The sequence below is a fragment of the Oryzias latipes genome, chromosome 13, assembly GCF_053564925.1.
Source record: "Oryzias latipes strain Hd-rR chromosome 13, Olatipes_Hd-rR_3.1".
Taxonomy (NCBI): domain Eukaryota; kingdom Metazoa; phylum Chordata; class Actinopteri; order Beloniformes; family Adrianichthyidae; genus Oryzias; species Oryzias latipes.
The window spans coordinates 35353619-35369764 of NC_136249.1; the positions used below are offsets into that span (position 1 = coordinate 35353619).

General features: G+C 45.7%; 1 protein-coding gene and 1 long non-coding RNA gene across 2 annotated transcripts; one reads left to right on the plus strand and one right to left on the minus strand.

Annotated features, from left to right (window-relative positions):
* The first annotated feature begins 153 nt into the window (after positions 1-153).
* LOC144981601 (uncharacterized) lies at positions 154-10192 on the plus strand. Its single transcript, XR_013647206.1, has 5 exons — positions 154-276; positions 982-1042; positions 1205-1219; positions 8822-8865; positions 9550-10192. It is a non-coding gene; the product is annotated as an uncharacterized LOC144981601 (long non-coding RNA).
* zgc:113149 (uncharacterized) lies at positions 9843-16122 on the minus strand. The gene is made up of 7 exons (XM_023962035.2): positions 15974-16122; positions 14296-14495; positions 12641-12735; positions 12406-12562; positions 12168-12332; positions 11951-11998; positions 9843-10795 (listed from the first exon to the last, which is right to left on the minus strand). Exons 2-7 carry the CDS (start codon positions 14429-14431, stop codon positions 10128-10130), a joined length of 1269 nt encoding a protein of 422 aa, XP_023817803.1. The 5' UTR covers positions 14432-14495; positions 15974-16122; the 3' UTR covers positions 9843-10127.
* Between the last annotated feature and the right edge of the window lie 24 nt (positions 16123-16146).

Below are 16146 nucleotides of genomic sequence, written 5' to 3' on the forward strand. Positions count from 1 at the left end.
GGCTGGTGGGGTTACTCGCCCAGGGAGTAAGTTAGTGTAGAACCGCCACTGTCCAAAACACAAAAACATGAAGGAAAATGATCAAAGCAGCTTTGAACCGCCGCCTTATTGCGTCACCATCTCATCTTCAAAGCGATTGGTTGGTCTCCCGCAGGAGCGGCTGGTCACGTGACCCCGCCCCCTCCTCCCTCTGCCGCTGAGAGCTCATTAAGGTGAGGGGGTCCAGGTGTGTCAGCAGTGTTCGGTTCGGTTCTGCGGGACGCGGCTGAGCTGCAGGTCAGTGGTTCTTCATTCTGCTCGGGTTGTTGGTGAAAATCCGGAACTTTGGGGAGAAATGTGACGTTTCTGTTCTGGAGCTGCTGAAAGGCCGCGTTCCTGAAAACAGTTTTCTTTTTGCTCTAAATCTTATTTCAAATCACTATAAGGCTTTTTATTGATAAATCTTTTAAATTTTAATAAACTCTGTGCTTCATATTTTTTTTAATGTCTTTTCTGCTAAATTTATGGGAACAGCTGTTGGATTTAGGATTCTCCAGATTTTAATTTGATTCTTTGCTGAAATACTCTAAATATTACATCATCATCAATAAAACTGTAAATCTAACAGCATCATTGAGAGTAAAGATGCCAGAATGTTAACAATATTTGGCTTCACTTTTCATTTGTGGGACGTAATGCTTCAAAACATCAATACTTGAAATAAAATGAAAAAAAGAAATGAAAGCTGAAAATAAAAATAACAGCAGCTGTTCCAGTTTTTTTTTTAAGTTTTAAATTTCCTTTTCTTTTTTTAGTATTCTAATTCAAAGCAAATTCCTTTTTTTAATTTACAATTTTAAACTTCAAACATTCAACATTCTAGTTTATTTTTTCCTTTTTAATAACTGAATTCAAACTTTCAATGTTTTCTTCAAATCTGGTTTTTGCTGATCCTGATTCTAAAGCAGAGCCTGACTGCGGCTGTACTCTGATCTTTCCCAGAATTCCTTGCTGGAAGAGCGGCGCCTGTACTGGAAAAGGAGAATTGGAACCAAACAAAGAGGTAACCATTTCAGCCGTCTGTCCGGTTGAAGCCCTGGAAGCCGGCCAATCACGGAGGCTTTAGGATGGCGGCGCCATCAGCGCTTTGACTCTAAATGTCTGCTTGTAGTTTATTCCTCCAGAGCCCATTTCTAAAACTCTTTTCTTCTCCTCTTCTCCTCAGGAAGATCTCCAACCAGTAAGTCCTTCTTTTCTTGGTTTGGCCGCCGCGCCGCTCTTTTCCTCTGTCTCTAAGCTGGCGTTGAAGGTGACTTCCTGTGTTGTTGGACGCTCTGCTGAGTGTTTCTGTCCCAGTGAGGATGGAAGTGGTGCTTTCAGGATCTTTCCCGCTGAAATGTGTTTTGGTGCCAAAACCTTCCCAGATCATCAAGTTCTGCCTGAACTTCTAGGTTCCGTCCTCCTTCCACTGACTTCCTAAATATTTCTTAGTGGCAAATCAACTAGAATCTGGTCCAGAAGCTGCAGTGTGTCTCCCACTTCTGGGCTTCCTCAGAACAATCTGTAGTTTGTTTTTGAGCTCAGAATCATTTCAAATGTTCGGCCATTTTGGAAACTTCATTTCTGTACGGATCTTCCAGACGGTAAGTCAGTTTTAATGCACACACCCACATTTTACCATCGGAGTCCTCTAAAGGTAGGTCGTCCAGCTCTTGGCTGCTGAATCTTTCCTTCTGGCGGTGTCGCCCCCGTCTGACCTCTTGGGCGCCGTGTCGCCCCCGTCTGACCTCTTGGGCGCCGTGTCGCCCCCGTCTGACCTTTTGGGCGCCGTGTCGCCCCTGTCTGACCTTCTCGGCGCCGTGTCGCCCCCGTCTGACCTTCTGGGCGCCGTGTCGCCCCTCTTTACTTTCTTTGTTTCTTTTTGCCTCCATGAAACTCCGACGATCATTCGGAGGTTCTTTAAATTTGTTTTCATGATGCATCGACTGTGTTTTGATCCGGTTCCACTAAGCTCCTCCTCCTCTGTGGTAAAGTCACCTTCAACGCCGTTTCCTTCCTGTTTAGTGGAGGTTCAGCGTCAGGCTTTTTGTGTTGGAGGTTTGGAAGAGTCCGGTCTGGTCAGGATCAGTGTAGTTCCTGAATGATCCTGATGAACTCCTGGAGGTCTGTAGTTTGATGGCCGTCCTCTGACCTGCAGCGGCTCTCAGGTCTAGCAGAGGTTGTGGGTCTGGAGCTGAATCAGTAGGTTGTTGGTTTGACTCTGTGGTCTGGAGGTCAATCAGGGTCAGAATCTCCTATTCTGCTTCTTCCACTGTGATTGGATCGGTCTGTGCCGTTTTTTTTCCAGGTAGAGCTGCAACAGGTAAGAACCATTTTTATCTTTGTTTCCGTGCGCTCGGCCTTCCCGCTGTGGTTGGTTTATTTCAAGCAGATCTATAGATCTATATATGTATAGATATCTATATATAGATGGATCTATAGATCAGAATGGAATGTCTTTTAATTCTCAAACATTCTTACATCCTTTTAAAAATAGTATGAACACACCTCATCTCATCAGTTTGTCTTTTGTTAACGTGCTGGTTTAGAAAACTACATTTCTGTGATGGTTCAGTCCAGTTTGGACTGTTTGAAACAGGGTTTGGTTGTGATAAATGTTCTTGGTCTGGTTCTGGTTTTCTTTGAACTAGTTGATTTAGAGTCAGTGAACACGTTCTGGTCCAAAGGTTTGGTCTTTGGTTCTTCAGGTTCTGTTGATGCGGTCGTGAACGTGAAAGCCCAGCCCACAACCAGGGAGCTGTAGATCAGGGAGGGCTGCATGCACCGTCGGCCACACCCACCTGTCACGGTGATGCATGGTTGGGAACTCTGCTTCTCTGGTTCCCCACTGGTCTGTCTTTCTGGGTCCACTGGTGTTCTAGCCTCTGGAGCGTCCACCTGGAGGCTCCGCCTCTGGACTTCATGTTTGGTCTCTGGGTTCTGGTTTTCTGGATCCTCTTCTTGTTTCTTCATCTTGTGATTCCTCGTCTTTCCTGTGGTTTTCTTTTTTGTCCGTCTGCATGGATCTTTGCTCTTCTGCGCTTCGTTCTCGTCTGGGTTTCCTTTAAATCCTTTCATCTCAAACTATTCTCAGCTTTTCTCAAAGTTAAACTAAAATCAATATTAACCTAATTATCTATAAATCATTCAGTAAATAAAACAAAGGTGCAGCTTAGTGTAACGCTAAAACCAAACTAGACTTGTACATAAAACATAATTAAACTAATAAATGCAAAAGAAAAGCAGGTGAAGTTAGAATAGACTCTGCCAAACTTTAACTTTTTAGTTAATGCTCCAGAAAATGTTAGTTTTTATTCCAACTATTGTAGTGTGATGGGAGGCCTCCCAGCAGAGGGTTTAACATTACCTCTGAATATGTCATCATGTTTTCATTTAAAGCTGTCATGTTGGGTTTATAAAGTGTCAAACATGAACCTGTTTCCTTCCAAAGTGGTTCTGCAGTGGACAGACTCATCAGGAACTGTGTGGACACAACAGATGAAGATGTCTCTAAAACCCACAAAGCCTGATTCATGGAAGAACAACAAACACATTGGAGAGCAAGAAATGGCAAAAAGCTGTGAAAGTCCTGAGGAACTGTGACCCAAACAGGAAGACGTGTGGACCTGGATAAATGGACCGGACCATTGGAGGAACGTGAACTAAGGCTTCAACTCAGACTGAAAGCCAACTAGAGAATAAACTGGACCAATGGGAGCCATGAAAATACAAGCATGTCTGCAAACAGATTCCACTGCAAACTGGATGGAAAAGCTGTGGTTAAAGCGTCTGGCCAAAGGAAAAGTTCCAAACTCTGTTCCTGAGATTCACTAAGTCTGTAGAAATGGTCACGTGCTGCATTCAAAGCCCGTTTCTAGAAGGATGTACACCGTCCCACTAAGGCAGAAACTTCCTCAAAGAACACCAAATTACCAAAATGAGTTTCTGAGCAAATGAAACGCACGGCAAAGTTGTTGGCCAAAACGGCTGCTTGAAAAAATGGTTTAAATACTGAAGATTGTTCCAAAGAACAATGGATTCATTAGGATTCCTGACCCTGACCCCTCCCTCCATCCCTCTGGGTTCACCAACATGACTCATGAGAACTGAAATCATCTGAGAAGCATCTGCTCTGCTGTGAGGAAATGGTATTTTGGAGATCCAGTTATTCCAGCTCTGGGCCTGACCACAGGGGGGCGCCGCCACAGCATTACACACCTGGGATCTTCACTTTCTGGGTGCATTGATGCCGTCCTGTACTCGGATTACCTGAGATTTCTGTTCCATTACGGGTTTGAGTGTAAAATGAACAGTGCTGAAAACCATCTAGCTTTATTTTGAAAACCATGCTATGCTTTGATCTCTAGCAGGAAGTAGAGACTCCCTATGGAATGTCTGTTGAATGGTGCATGAAAAATCTTTTTGAATGTAGTCATTTTCTCTGGACTCTGGAGGAACCAGGCCTTATGGGTTTCTCTGCACTCGATTTGGGTTTTCATCTCAGAACCGGGTTGAATATAAACGGAGGAAGTTTATATTCTGAACAGAAACGTGTCCTGATCACTGAAAGGTGGACATTTCTATAACTGGATGGTTTCATTTTAGTCATTTTGAGAGAAAAGAACATATTTTTTTGTTAAAGCAACCCTGTGGTAAACATGGTGGGGGGTGAAGTCCCCCTCCGTTTGGTTGCTTCTTCTTTTCACACCAACCTGTCTGAGGATAGTTCATCCTCATTTAGAGGAACAAACTCTGCTCAGACCCAAACTTGGTCAACAATGGGTGAGGTCTAGACTACAGAATGCATCCCAACCAAAACCTGTTGATCTTTTGGGTTGTTTTGTTTCTGAACAGGTTTAAAACGGTTTCTTCATTTGTGTGTCACAGCATTGAACCCAAATGCTGGACAATAATGATGTGCATGTAACGGTGGCACATTCTCCTCAGAGGTGCAGCTCTGACCTGCTTCTCTTTACTAACCCTAAGCCTCTCAATACATGAATGTTGTCACAAATTCTGCTCCAAGCCTGAGTTAAAATGACTCAAAGTCTTTCTTGCAGGTTTCAGTATTTGTCAGACTCCAAAGTGAATTTCATTTCCAGCTTTGAGGTTCATCTCCGTTCTCTATCCACACTGACTGCATTCAAAGCAGTGGATGGTGATCTATGAGCAGCATTGAGCTGCTGAAACTGTGGTTTTGGTTAACAAATGTCCCCCTAAAGAGCCCCACTGGTGTTATTCATGCATGTCTAAACACATTTACTAAAACCATAGAAGATTCCAACCATCCTTTCTACTCTGAAAGTCTCCAACTGTCCTCCTGCTGGCAGAAAAACTGCAGTTTTCTTGTTGGGACTTTTCTCTTTCAGCCTCCAGGTGTCTGCATGACTTCACCAGCTAAAGCCACTTTCACCGTGCTCACTCTTCTGCTTGGCGTGCAAAAACAACCTGACGTCTTGGTTTGACTTGACTCAATGACCCCGCCCCCTTCCTGACAGAACGGCGGTTTTGTTCTGAGGTGGATGGATTTCTCTGGACTCAGTGTTGGGTTGGTGGTCCAGTTTCAGAACCTCTACGAGTCTCAGTGTCTAGAATGGGAGGTTCTGTTGGTGTGAAGGAACATTCTGCTGCTGCAGAACCAAAACCCACTGTTCTCTGAAGGAACTGCAACTGTTGCCTCAAAGGGTTTGGTTCAGCGGTCAACTGTTGCTGCAGATTCAGTGTTTTCTGGTTCAGGTGCAGCATTTTATTCAGTTCTTCATGTTGTTCTCTCAGTACTAAGGCTGTTCTACCAATGGTAGAACCTCTAGAACAGCTGAATTCCTGCTGCTTTCTATAAAAATAGTTTCTAGAACAAACTGTTCCATCGATGGCAGAACGTCAGAATTCAAAGCGGTTCTAGACTTCTAACATGGTTTTATAAAAACACCATTTTGAATGGAATTAAGACTCTGTGTGATGGTTTTATGTATTTTAAGCCTAATATGTTCTAGTTTTTCACTGAAGAGTTGATGGTTTTTGTGGACAAATATCTACCAAAAACATCCTAAAGTTGAGTCCTGATGAAGCCTCCTGGATGAGTGAAATGTCACCTGGATAGTTGAGAACCTTCACTGACGGTCCAGAAAGGACGTTCAGATGTTCAACTCTTGATGTTGAAGCAGAAATTTGAAGCTTCTTCAGCCTCACTGGAGAATTGAACTGTGGGAAAACAGTTTCTGTCTGTGAGGAACTCTGGACATTTTTTACAAAGTCTACAAAAGTCCCAATATTCCTCTGGAAATGTGTTCAGGTGGATCTTTTTTTGGTTTCTGCTCTGTGATTGGCTGGTCCAGGACCACAAATGTTTTCACCCTGAGGTGAAATGACAAACATCTTTGGCCTGAATGGATCAACTGGACTGTTCCAGTGGACAAACGTGAAAACGGAACAATTCCAAGGTTGGATTTCACTATTCTGACCTGATGGAGACCAATGATGGAGTTGTAAGCCCCTCCCCCTTCATTCAGCTGGAAAATCAACATTACCATTCAGGAAAAGTAATGCATGATGGGAACTTGGTTCCATTTTGCTGTTTCATAGAGATCTCTGGCCTTTTGGAGTTGAGTTTCTCGTTCAACATCTGCAGCTTCTGAGCCACAAATTCAAACTAAACTGGATCTAAACCAACATCAAAACTGGAAAAGGACATTTTCTCAGACTTTGGTTCCTTTGGACCAGCTGGAACTCTGACCACCACAAAGATGGATCCTACCTGTGGCAGTGAGAAGCAGATCTCTGCTTCCTCTGGTTCCCATTTGTGGTTCCCATTGGTTCTAATGGGGTGAGAAGACTACAGTATTTACTGAAGTATAGTAATCTTTGAGTACTAATAGTTCTGAATGTTTTTAGTCTGGTTAAAGATGTGAAAATGTCGTTAAAATTTCAATAATTTTAGGTTTCATCTCCATTTCTGACAAAATTCATCAAAGTAAAATATTTTTGAAATAATGGAAGTTATACAGTAAATTAAACTAAGGTTACGTCTGAATTTAAAAAAAAATCAAATTAAAAGTTTAGCCAGAAAACGGCTTGTTTTAAATCTAACCCGTAGTTTAAAACTAAAATCTACTAAAAGGTTAAATGTTGAGCGTTTACAAATACCCTAAGAATATCATTTATGTGGTGACATAACCATCTCCAGTGTGAATCATTATGGCTGGAATAGATAATCCAGGTGAACAAATTAGCTTTGATTAGGTAATGCAACCACACGGGGGCGCTATCCAGTGCTTTAATGTGCCGGTCCCAAGTCCGGGTAAATGCAGAGGGTTGTCGGGAGTAACCGACGTAAAACTTGAACCAAACCGCCTAAAGAAACTCTTCCTGCAGGTTCAGTCTGAAAAGTTCATCTCACCAGAAGAGCAAAGTTGAAACTGTTTCCACTAAAACTTCTGTTAGAAACAGTCTTGTAACCTCACGTTAAAGCTTAAAGTAAAAGAAAATTACATTTTCTACATTTCTAGAGGTGATGATGGGTGGGTTTTTTTCCCCACCAATGTACAAAAGATTACGTTTAAAAAAAAAAAAGTGAATCTGTTTAGTGAGCTTATTGTGAAATCAAAGGTTAAGTTGTATAACCTAGGGTTGGGCGATGTCCCCTAATTTGGCCGTTGACGATGTTTGCTGTCAACCATCGGGATGGACGATGACATCGTCGGGGGGGGGGGGTATTTTTACATTTTTCGTTCTTATACAACGGCTATTCGTTATTTTGCTTTTTTGATTTTATTTCCCAACTAATGGTTAATCCGCGATGATCCAGTATAAACTGAGGGAAGTGACTTTAACAGAAAAAGTAACAAGCAAAATAGAAAAGAAGTAGTCCACTCCCGCACTTAACTAGCGAAGTGGACCGGCGGAGGGCGGATTTACAGCTTTATGTTTGATGGGAAGGGGGGGGTACATGAGCGGTATGTGTGGGAGATTTAAGACTGCGATCCGTCCCGCAGCTCTAGGGGTACGATCTATCAAACTCAGAACCGGGTCTAAACGTGTGTCTGAGCACAGCTCGGATCGTCAGCACACACAGCGGTTTGAGCATCAAAGCAGAAATGTCGCTCAGTCCTTAGAAAACATTCAATCAATCACGTGGATTTGTGTTTCCAGTAGTGTCCCGACTAAATAAAGGCTGATGTTATTCACAGGATGCAGCGCCACCCAAAGCTAATGTTGTTAGCCCGTGTTAGCATACTGCTAATCCTGGCTACGTTCAGAAAAAGCACTGACCACACGGATTAAAATTCAAATGATGAGCGAACAGGTGTTTCATAATAACCGTAACATTATTAAAAGCACGTTTAGGAGATCGTCTCGTATTTTACCGAGCTGACATGTCAATGTATATAGCCGCTCGGCGCTGTTATCGTCTTGTATTGAATTGTTACCTTCAATAAAGTTTGGAAAAAAAGCCGCTCGGCGGAAGTTGTATCCTCTTCCGGTTTTCAAACTGCGCATGTGCGAATACTGCGCGTGTGCGAATGATTTATTCCGACCGAAATTGTGACCTTAGTGAACGATTTTATATTCTGAAAACATTTTTCTGGGCCCATGTACATGGTTGGATTCTAATCCGACCAATGACCATCAGGATATTTTGTACATGTAACCGCGGCTTATGGTGTCAACGCGCAACGTGGCGGGGGCGTGGCATCACGATGGTGGTCTCTCCATCGGGATGTCAGTCACCCATCACGATGGACGATGATATCGTCCATCGGCACAACCCTAGTATAACCCTTTTCTTTGTCTATCCCTCCTACAGCTTCAGAGAATCCTGATCCTCCAGGTAGCTCACCTGTTCACCAGGTAAACGTGGTTTCCTGATGATCTTTACAGGATTGTTGTATGTCTATAGTAACGACTACTTTAGACCAGTGAGGTCTGCAGCCCGTCATTTAGTTAGTTTAATAGTTTTTCCGTTCTTTGTTGGTTACAAACATCTGATTCCAAAATGGCGTCGACCATATCTTGAAAGAATGGTGACAGAATTGACTTAAGTCTTTTGGAGCTGCAAGGAAACCACGCTGTGGCGTCCCGTGGACGCGGTCTACAGTCCGTGGTCAGAAGCGGCTGCTTTCTTTCAGCCTGGGCTCTGCTCAAGACCAAACGTTTTGTTTTGATTGGACCAAAAAGGCATCGCAGCCAATCGGATGTGAGGATCGTACCTTTGTGAAAATGGAGCGGCGGGCGGGGGGGGGACGCCATTGCTGGCCGTCTGTGGGCCGTTTTTAAAATGGATTTCTTGAGTTTAGTTCAGTTCTGAGAATTTATGTGCAAAAAATGTTTGATATGTGAATATAAGCATTTTGTTCCAGAATAAAAGCCCAAATGTGGCTAAAAATGCTGAACGTGACACAAACCGGTCAGGTTTTAGTCAGACGTAGGGCTTAAAGATTCCTAACCAAAGAGCCGACACCCCCTGATTGAACACTCAGACGAGTGGATGAGTGTTCCTTCCACCGGTAAAATGTGTTTTTGAACATCAGTTAGGACCCGGTGGTCTCCCCGGTGGACGGATTTGAGCCGGAGGTTCTGCTGGACGTCAAGAACCGTCTTTACTGACGTGAACGCTGCAACATCTGAAGAGGCTGAGCAGCTTCTAAAGGAGACGAATGTAGGACGAAGAGGCAAACGGTTCCTCTGAAGATCTACCCGACTCCTCCAGAGAACCACATGCAGAGGAGGAGGACTAAAAGGCAGAAGGAAATTCCAGACCAAAACCCAAAAACTGAGCAGGATGGAGACAGAAGACCTGTAATTGAAAGCAATGTTCTGACACCACCTCAGTCCAGTCTGTGCTTTATTTATCATCGTTCTCCAAAAGAACTGAAGCCAGTTTCAGTAAAAAAGAAATCTAGAACATCCCACTTTTCCTCCATCCTTCCTAACAGCAGATCTACAGAAAACCTTCATCCTGAACAAAAAGTTTTTCTGCTTCTTTGATTCATAAATAAAAACCACCAAACATCTTAATTCCTGCTGCTCTGAGACGGGACGGCGTCCATGAAGCCGCTGCGCCGCATGCATCAAAGTCTGACCACGGAGCGCCCTGCCACACGGGTCCTGCCTCAGAAGCGCGGCGTGGCATGAGGATGCTGCTGCTGGCCCCCCGGCTGCCCCCCGCCGGCCTTGTCCCTCAGCATGCCGAGCGCCGTGTTGGAGAAGTCCCTCAGGACCTCCACCGTGTCCCGCTGCAGCTGCAGCGACTCCGTCACGAACTCCTGCTGGCTCTCCACCAGCAGCTGCACCGACTGCGCCAGCGCCTCCAGAGACTGGGACACGGAGGCCAGCAGCACGCGGCCCGCCTGCTGCTGCCGCAGGCTCTGCGCCGCCAGAACCGACACCTGGTCCTGAACCCTGTGCTGGGACGCCCCCGCGGGGAGGGGCCCCGAGGAGGAGGAGCTGGGCGGGCACACGGGGGAAGGGGCGGCGATGGTCGGGGCAGCTCTGGCAGCAGGAAGTGGAGGGGACGGGGCGATGGGGGTCGGGGCGGGTGCAGGGGGGGAACAGGTACCATTGGCCACAACAGCCGCCGAAGCAGAGGGGGCTGGGGGAGAGGGTGGGGGAACGGCGGAGGTGGAGGCCGCGGCTCTGCCGCTGTTCTGGTTCTGGCCGCTCCTGGAGTAGGTCTGGACCGGCTTCCACTTCAGCTGGGCGTCGTCCAGCAGGGGGGCGGGTGGAGGCAGCGGCGGGGGGTAGGAGAACGCAGAGTCGTCCTCGAAACTCATGACTGGTTCTGCAGAGAAGAAGAAAGTTCCTTTAGTTCCAGCACCCCCCCTCTCAGAACCGGACACTCTGTGGTGAAAAACATCGATCCGTTCATCGTGAAGGTCCGATCTTCTCTGCGTTTCAGTCGAGGATTCGTGTATAAAAACATTTTATCAATGAGTTCAGCTTCAGAGGAGAACAAAATGTTCTCCAGGGCAACAGGAAATGTACCTGGAAACGGTTGCTATGCATCTGGACCGGCACCAAAACTCTGAGCCATGCTGGTCCCGGTACCAATGGTGCAGCACAAAAACTCCTGTGTCGGACGTGTCAATCACTTCTATTTGATTCAGTTTTCCTGTTTGTTTCTGGCCAATCATTTTGCCTTTCCAGAGATTGTGGGCGGGCTCACAGAAAACTGGGTGTGGCAGTATGGGCTGGGCGGAGCTTAAGTCGAAAGTGAGTGAAGGTTTCTGTACTTCACAGCAGAAGATTCTACGTCCTCGATCTGATGGATCAGAGTGACGTGTGCAAGGCTGTGGGAAAAGACCGTCGCCGTGGCGATGAGCGTTTCCGGACGCAGACGGTCAGAAGGAAGGAAATAAAGTATCTGTCATTCAAGCGCTCTCCTCACTTTCAGCTTCCTCCTTTGGTGTTAGGACCCCCCCCCCCCCAGACCTTACATCAAAGCGGAAGCGTGAACGTTCCTTGGAAGCGACGTTCCCATCCCCCTTGGCAACGCACGTTCAATGAAAGTCTGCGTAAACGCTCTTAAATTCGTGCTCCTGCGTTCTAAATTCTCTCCCGTGTCGCAGGTTTCTACCAACGTTTTGAAAAGTGAAACTGGGTCGACCTTTGACCCCTGGGGGACTCTGATGTGGAAGTGGCGTAGGGATGGCGTCCTCTACCAACCGTTTGAAAATCAATCATGAAGGAGAAATGAATAACTGCAGTTTTTTTTCTACGCCACAAAGTCTTTCAAATATGGGAATAGAGCAGAAAAACGCCCAGAGGGAGAATAGACAGACTTTCACTCCCTTCCAAACTCGCTCGTGTCCGACAGCAACGGTCCAGTGTGAACCGCCGCGCTACGTCGCACGCCGGCAGAGGGGGCTGGTGGGGCACGGTGGTGGAGTCGTCATGGTGATGAAACATTAAAAAGTAAAAGCTTTGACTTTCTGACCTTCTTCATCCGGCAGGTCGATGTCGGAGGACGACTGCAGAGGGTCACCTGTGAACAGATCAAAGCTTTCTGACATCAAACATTTAAAACCACTAAAGAATGGAGACAGAAAAGGGGCGGAGTCATGTGGCGAACAGTGTTTGACTGCATAAAGCTTTATTTAAAACATTAAGAACGTTCCGTCACACAGGAGGATGGGAAAAACTGATCCTCTTACCCAGATCCTTCTCCGGGGTGGAGGTGGGCGACACCTCGAAGGCCTCCCCCGAGAAGGGGTGGGAGCTGTCACTCAGGTTCAGGTAGGAGAAGTGGCTTCCTGAGGCGGGGGTCGTGAATTTTGCCAGGTCGTCGTCCTCTTCCAGGTCTTGGTCATTGATGGAATCTGAGAAAGTGATAAGTTAATGGACCTCCTCCCCCCCATTAGCTCCTGCTCCTCCCCCCCATGAGCTCCTCACCCGTCTCAGGACTCAGCATCAGGATCTTGTGGACCATCTTCTCCACGGGGCCCATCTTCTTCTTCCTCATGTTGCTGCCGTTGGGGCCGCGTAAGGCGGCGATGCGCCTCTTCCCGTCGCACTTCAGGTCCGCCCACTTCTTCATGATCTGCCGCACCTGCGGGCACACAGGGACTCCTTCACAAACCCGGGCGGGGGTCGTACACTTTGGAGGTTTTAGTTTCTGGTGACCGACCTGCCGGTGGTTCTCCCCCAGACCGTTGACCTGCTCGGTGATCTCCGCCCACGTCTGCTTCTTGGTTTCTGCCGACACCCCCTGATTGAACTTCTCTGGGGGGAGGAGGGGAGCAGTAATCGGATTACTTCGAGATGAACTGATTCGGGAGCTGAGAATGAAAACGTTTATTAAACTACAGTGAGACAAAAATGTTTTTATGGTTCTGATTCTGATCCAACATTAAATAAAAGAATCCAGGAAATCCCAACGTTGGATTCTTAAACCTTTGACCACAAAAGCAGCGATTTTCCTGCAGAAACCGTGTGACTTAGTCTGTGGAAGTCTGGAAGTGTTGAATGGAGGACAGTTGAGGTCAAAATGCTGACGGATCACGTTAAAAACTACAAACACGTTAAAAACTACAAACACGTCTGCTTACATTGAGCTTTGATTCAACTGGAGTTGGTTTATTTTTGGGAAACCTGAGATTTGATTCCCCCGTTTTCTGCTCTCGACCGCCGGTGTCTCGCAAAGCGCAGATGTGGAAACGGCGGCAAGCAAAGAGGAGCTCATCCCACGAACCATTTTGATGCTGGTTTCAGTCTGTTTTTGATAAAAATCAATCATGGAAACCAGTTTCTTCAGTGAATCCGTCCTGGTTTGAATCCACCGCTGGTTCAACCTGAAACCTGTTCAGCAGGAAAACAAACCGCTCATTTGGGATTGAAAGTCCAACATCCAACAGCAGAGAGCAAAGATGGATTAGGACTCATTATGGGATGTTTTCATTGTGTCGTGACTTCCTCTGTTTGTGTTTAGCTTCATATTTGGGTTTTTTTGGACTCTTTCCCTTCACGCGTGGCTCTCTGCCACACGATCAGCTGATGGTGCCTCACAAAAACAAAATGTTCTGAGGAGCGCCCGGAGATCGCTGGTGTTTCTGTTTTAACAGACCTACACGTTCATTTAGATTAAATGAGCCTCAGCATGAATGCAGATCCTCTGCTGGCCTTCCTGCTCCTCTCCATTCTGATGCATCACTTGTTGGACGATTACATCCATGAACGTCTCTGTTTTCCTGGTCTGAGCTGGAATCTGGATCAGAACCGGACGACTGATATTTTTATTGTTGCACCGCTACTGTTAGGTTAGGTTGGGGTGGGAGGGGCTGTAAGATAGCAGGAGAATGTAGACAAAGGGATGATGGGATATGAATGGAGGCTTACTCTGGCCCCGCCCACACCTCCTATTTCTAATGAACTCCTGCCGCTCTGCAGAAACTATGTCCTAGAAAAGCACACCGATTGTTGGATTTGAGCCAAAAGCCATTTTATCATCTTCATCATGTTCAGTAAAAGACCAGGAAGGCTTTAAAAACGGATCAAAGGATGATCACAGAGACTTTCACCGTAAATGTGTTCATGTGGAGCTGCTCTTTTCAGATTATTTTGTTATTTTTACATTTAATTTGCTTTTTAACTTTTTATTTTTAACGTTTTAACTCCCAAAAAACATTTCATCCGATTAGAAGGAAAATGACGTGAAATCTTTAAATTTGAACCCGTTTCCCGTCCTAAACTCAGCCTTTCTCCATCCGCCTCCATGGATGACGGCATCGACCCTGTGAACAGAGAGCTCTCGGACTCGGTGGCGCCCCACGCAGGCCGACTCACTCAGCAGGATGTATCTGTTCTTGGTCACGGCGTTCAGCAGCACTTTGATCTCATGGAAGGAGAACCTGGGCTTGGCCTTCATCATCACGCCCCCCGCTCTAAACTCCTCGTCCTCCTCGCGCCACACGGTCGCCATGGTTCCGCCTCCTCTTCCTGTGGTTTCGGTGAAGCGTCACAGTCGGGACGATCCCGTCCAACTCCTGCAGCGACGAGGAGACGAAGCAAGAACTAAACGTTCATTTTTAAAACTCTGATTCTGTCAGAACCAAATAAAACAAACATCTGATTTGAAGGAACTTTATTTAAAAAAAAGGCAACACAAAATGAACAGAAACTTTTCCACTGCAGGATTTTCAAACGTAGATAAAGTTGATCAACTCAAACAGAAGAGAAACACACAAAACTGTCATTTAAAAGCTTAGATTACGTTTGGGAGGGGCTATATTTAAAGTTATTCAATAAAAAAGATATTTATGCACAACCATATGTAGAAATCTAAATATGTATTGGTTGTAATTGAAGCATTAAAGCATATTTTTGCCCTTTAGGAGATAAAACAAACAAATCATTTATAAAACCCTAAAGAAATCTTAGTTTATGTACATAAATCTACACATTTACCCATTTTATTTTCATAATTCTTTTAAAAACATTTTGTAATTCTGAATACAATTTTAATTTGCAGAAATTCCATATTTAGAGTAAATACGGGATAAAACAAACGCAATAAATCAAGTTTCTTTTCATTTCCCTTTAGCTGATGGTGTTATGCTGCCCCCTGCTGGCCACAGAAAAACCCTGCGAAGGTTTTCTGGCTTCTGGAAATGTAGATAAAATCCTTAAAATAGATCAGAACTACGACTTTACAACAGATGTCATTTAAACTATGTAAGGAAAATGTATAGATTTGAAAATTAAACCTCCATTAATTTGACCCTTAATGTTAAGCTTTTCTATAATGTTTTATTTATGCATTAATACATTTGATTATTTTGTTTTTCCATGATCTTTTACATTTGCTCCTTCTGGCTGCAATTATTACTGTTTCCGTTAATTCACTGGATGTGAAGTCATGTTCAATAAATAGTTTGAAAAAAATAAATAACTTTAATTTATTTTTTTAGTTTTTTTTTATATCGTAAATGGATTCTTAACATAAACGTGTTGCTTTGCAGTTGTTACAGTAAAATTCCTCAGAACTTGGGTTTTAATTAACGTTGCGCTTTTCCTTTGGTCACGTGGGCCGCGTCAGCCAATCAGCGGCGTCCCTGCGGTGTCTTTGTTGAGATTGTGTCCGTCTCTCCGCCGGTCGCTTCCCGAAGCTGCAGCCGGCCACCCCCGCTTCCTCCGCGGACTTTAACCGACAGAGAGCGGCGGAAGCCGCGAACCGACCGAAGCTCCGCGCGCTTCTTTTTTAACGTCGGCAGCTATGTGAGCCTCAACCGCGGAGGCGCTATCGGACCCGCGCGGCGGAAAATCCCGCACCGCAAGTGCGGCCGCGCGCGCGCTAATCTGTGGGCAGGATGGGATGACGAGCGCGCCCGCTAGCTTCGGCTCTGCCACGCGCGGGTCGATCGCACCGTCACCGATCGAGCATACGATGCACGCGCGGTGTTTCCCGGGCAGGACTCGCGCAACAACGCCGCGTGATTAGAGGATGGGGGGGTTAGATATTTACCAGAAAAATGGCGCCGTTCTCCCCTCCTTCCTCCCGAAAGTTCGGACTGACGAGAAGAAGCGAATTGCGCAGACTCCGCACCGCGTACGTTTTGTCAAGGCTCCCCGGCGCCCCCTGCCGGCCTGGAACGTGTTTACACCCAAACATTTTCACGCAGTTCTTACGAATTCTTT

Bases quoted from the DNA above. Each gene is read 5' to 3' on its own strand.
- zgc:113149 (XM_023962035.2), bottom strand. From the start codon at position 14,431: ATGGCGACCGTGTGGCGCGAGGAGGACGAGGAGTTTAGAGCGGGGGGC. The intron at 12,563-12,640 runs GTCGGTCACCAG...GTGTGCCCGCAG, and splicing joins TGGGGGAGAACCACCGGCAG to GTGCGGCAGATCATGAAGAA. The intron at 10,796-11,950 runs GTCAGAAAGTCA...TCTTCTCTGCAG, and splicing joins CGACCTGCCGGATGAAGAAG to AACCAGTCATGAGTTTCGAG.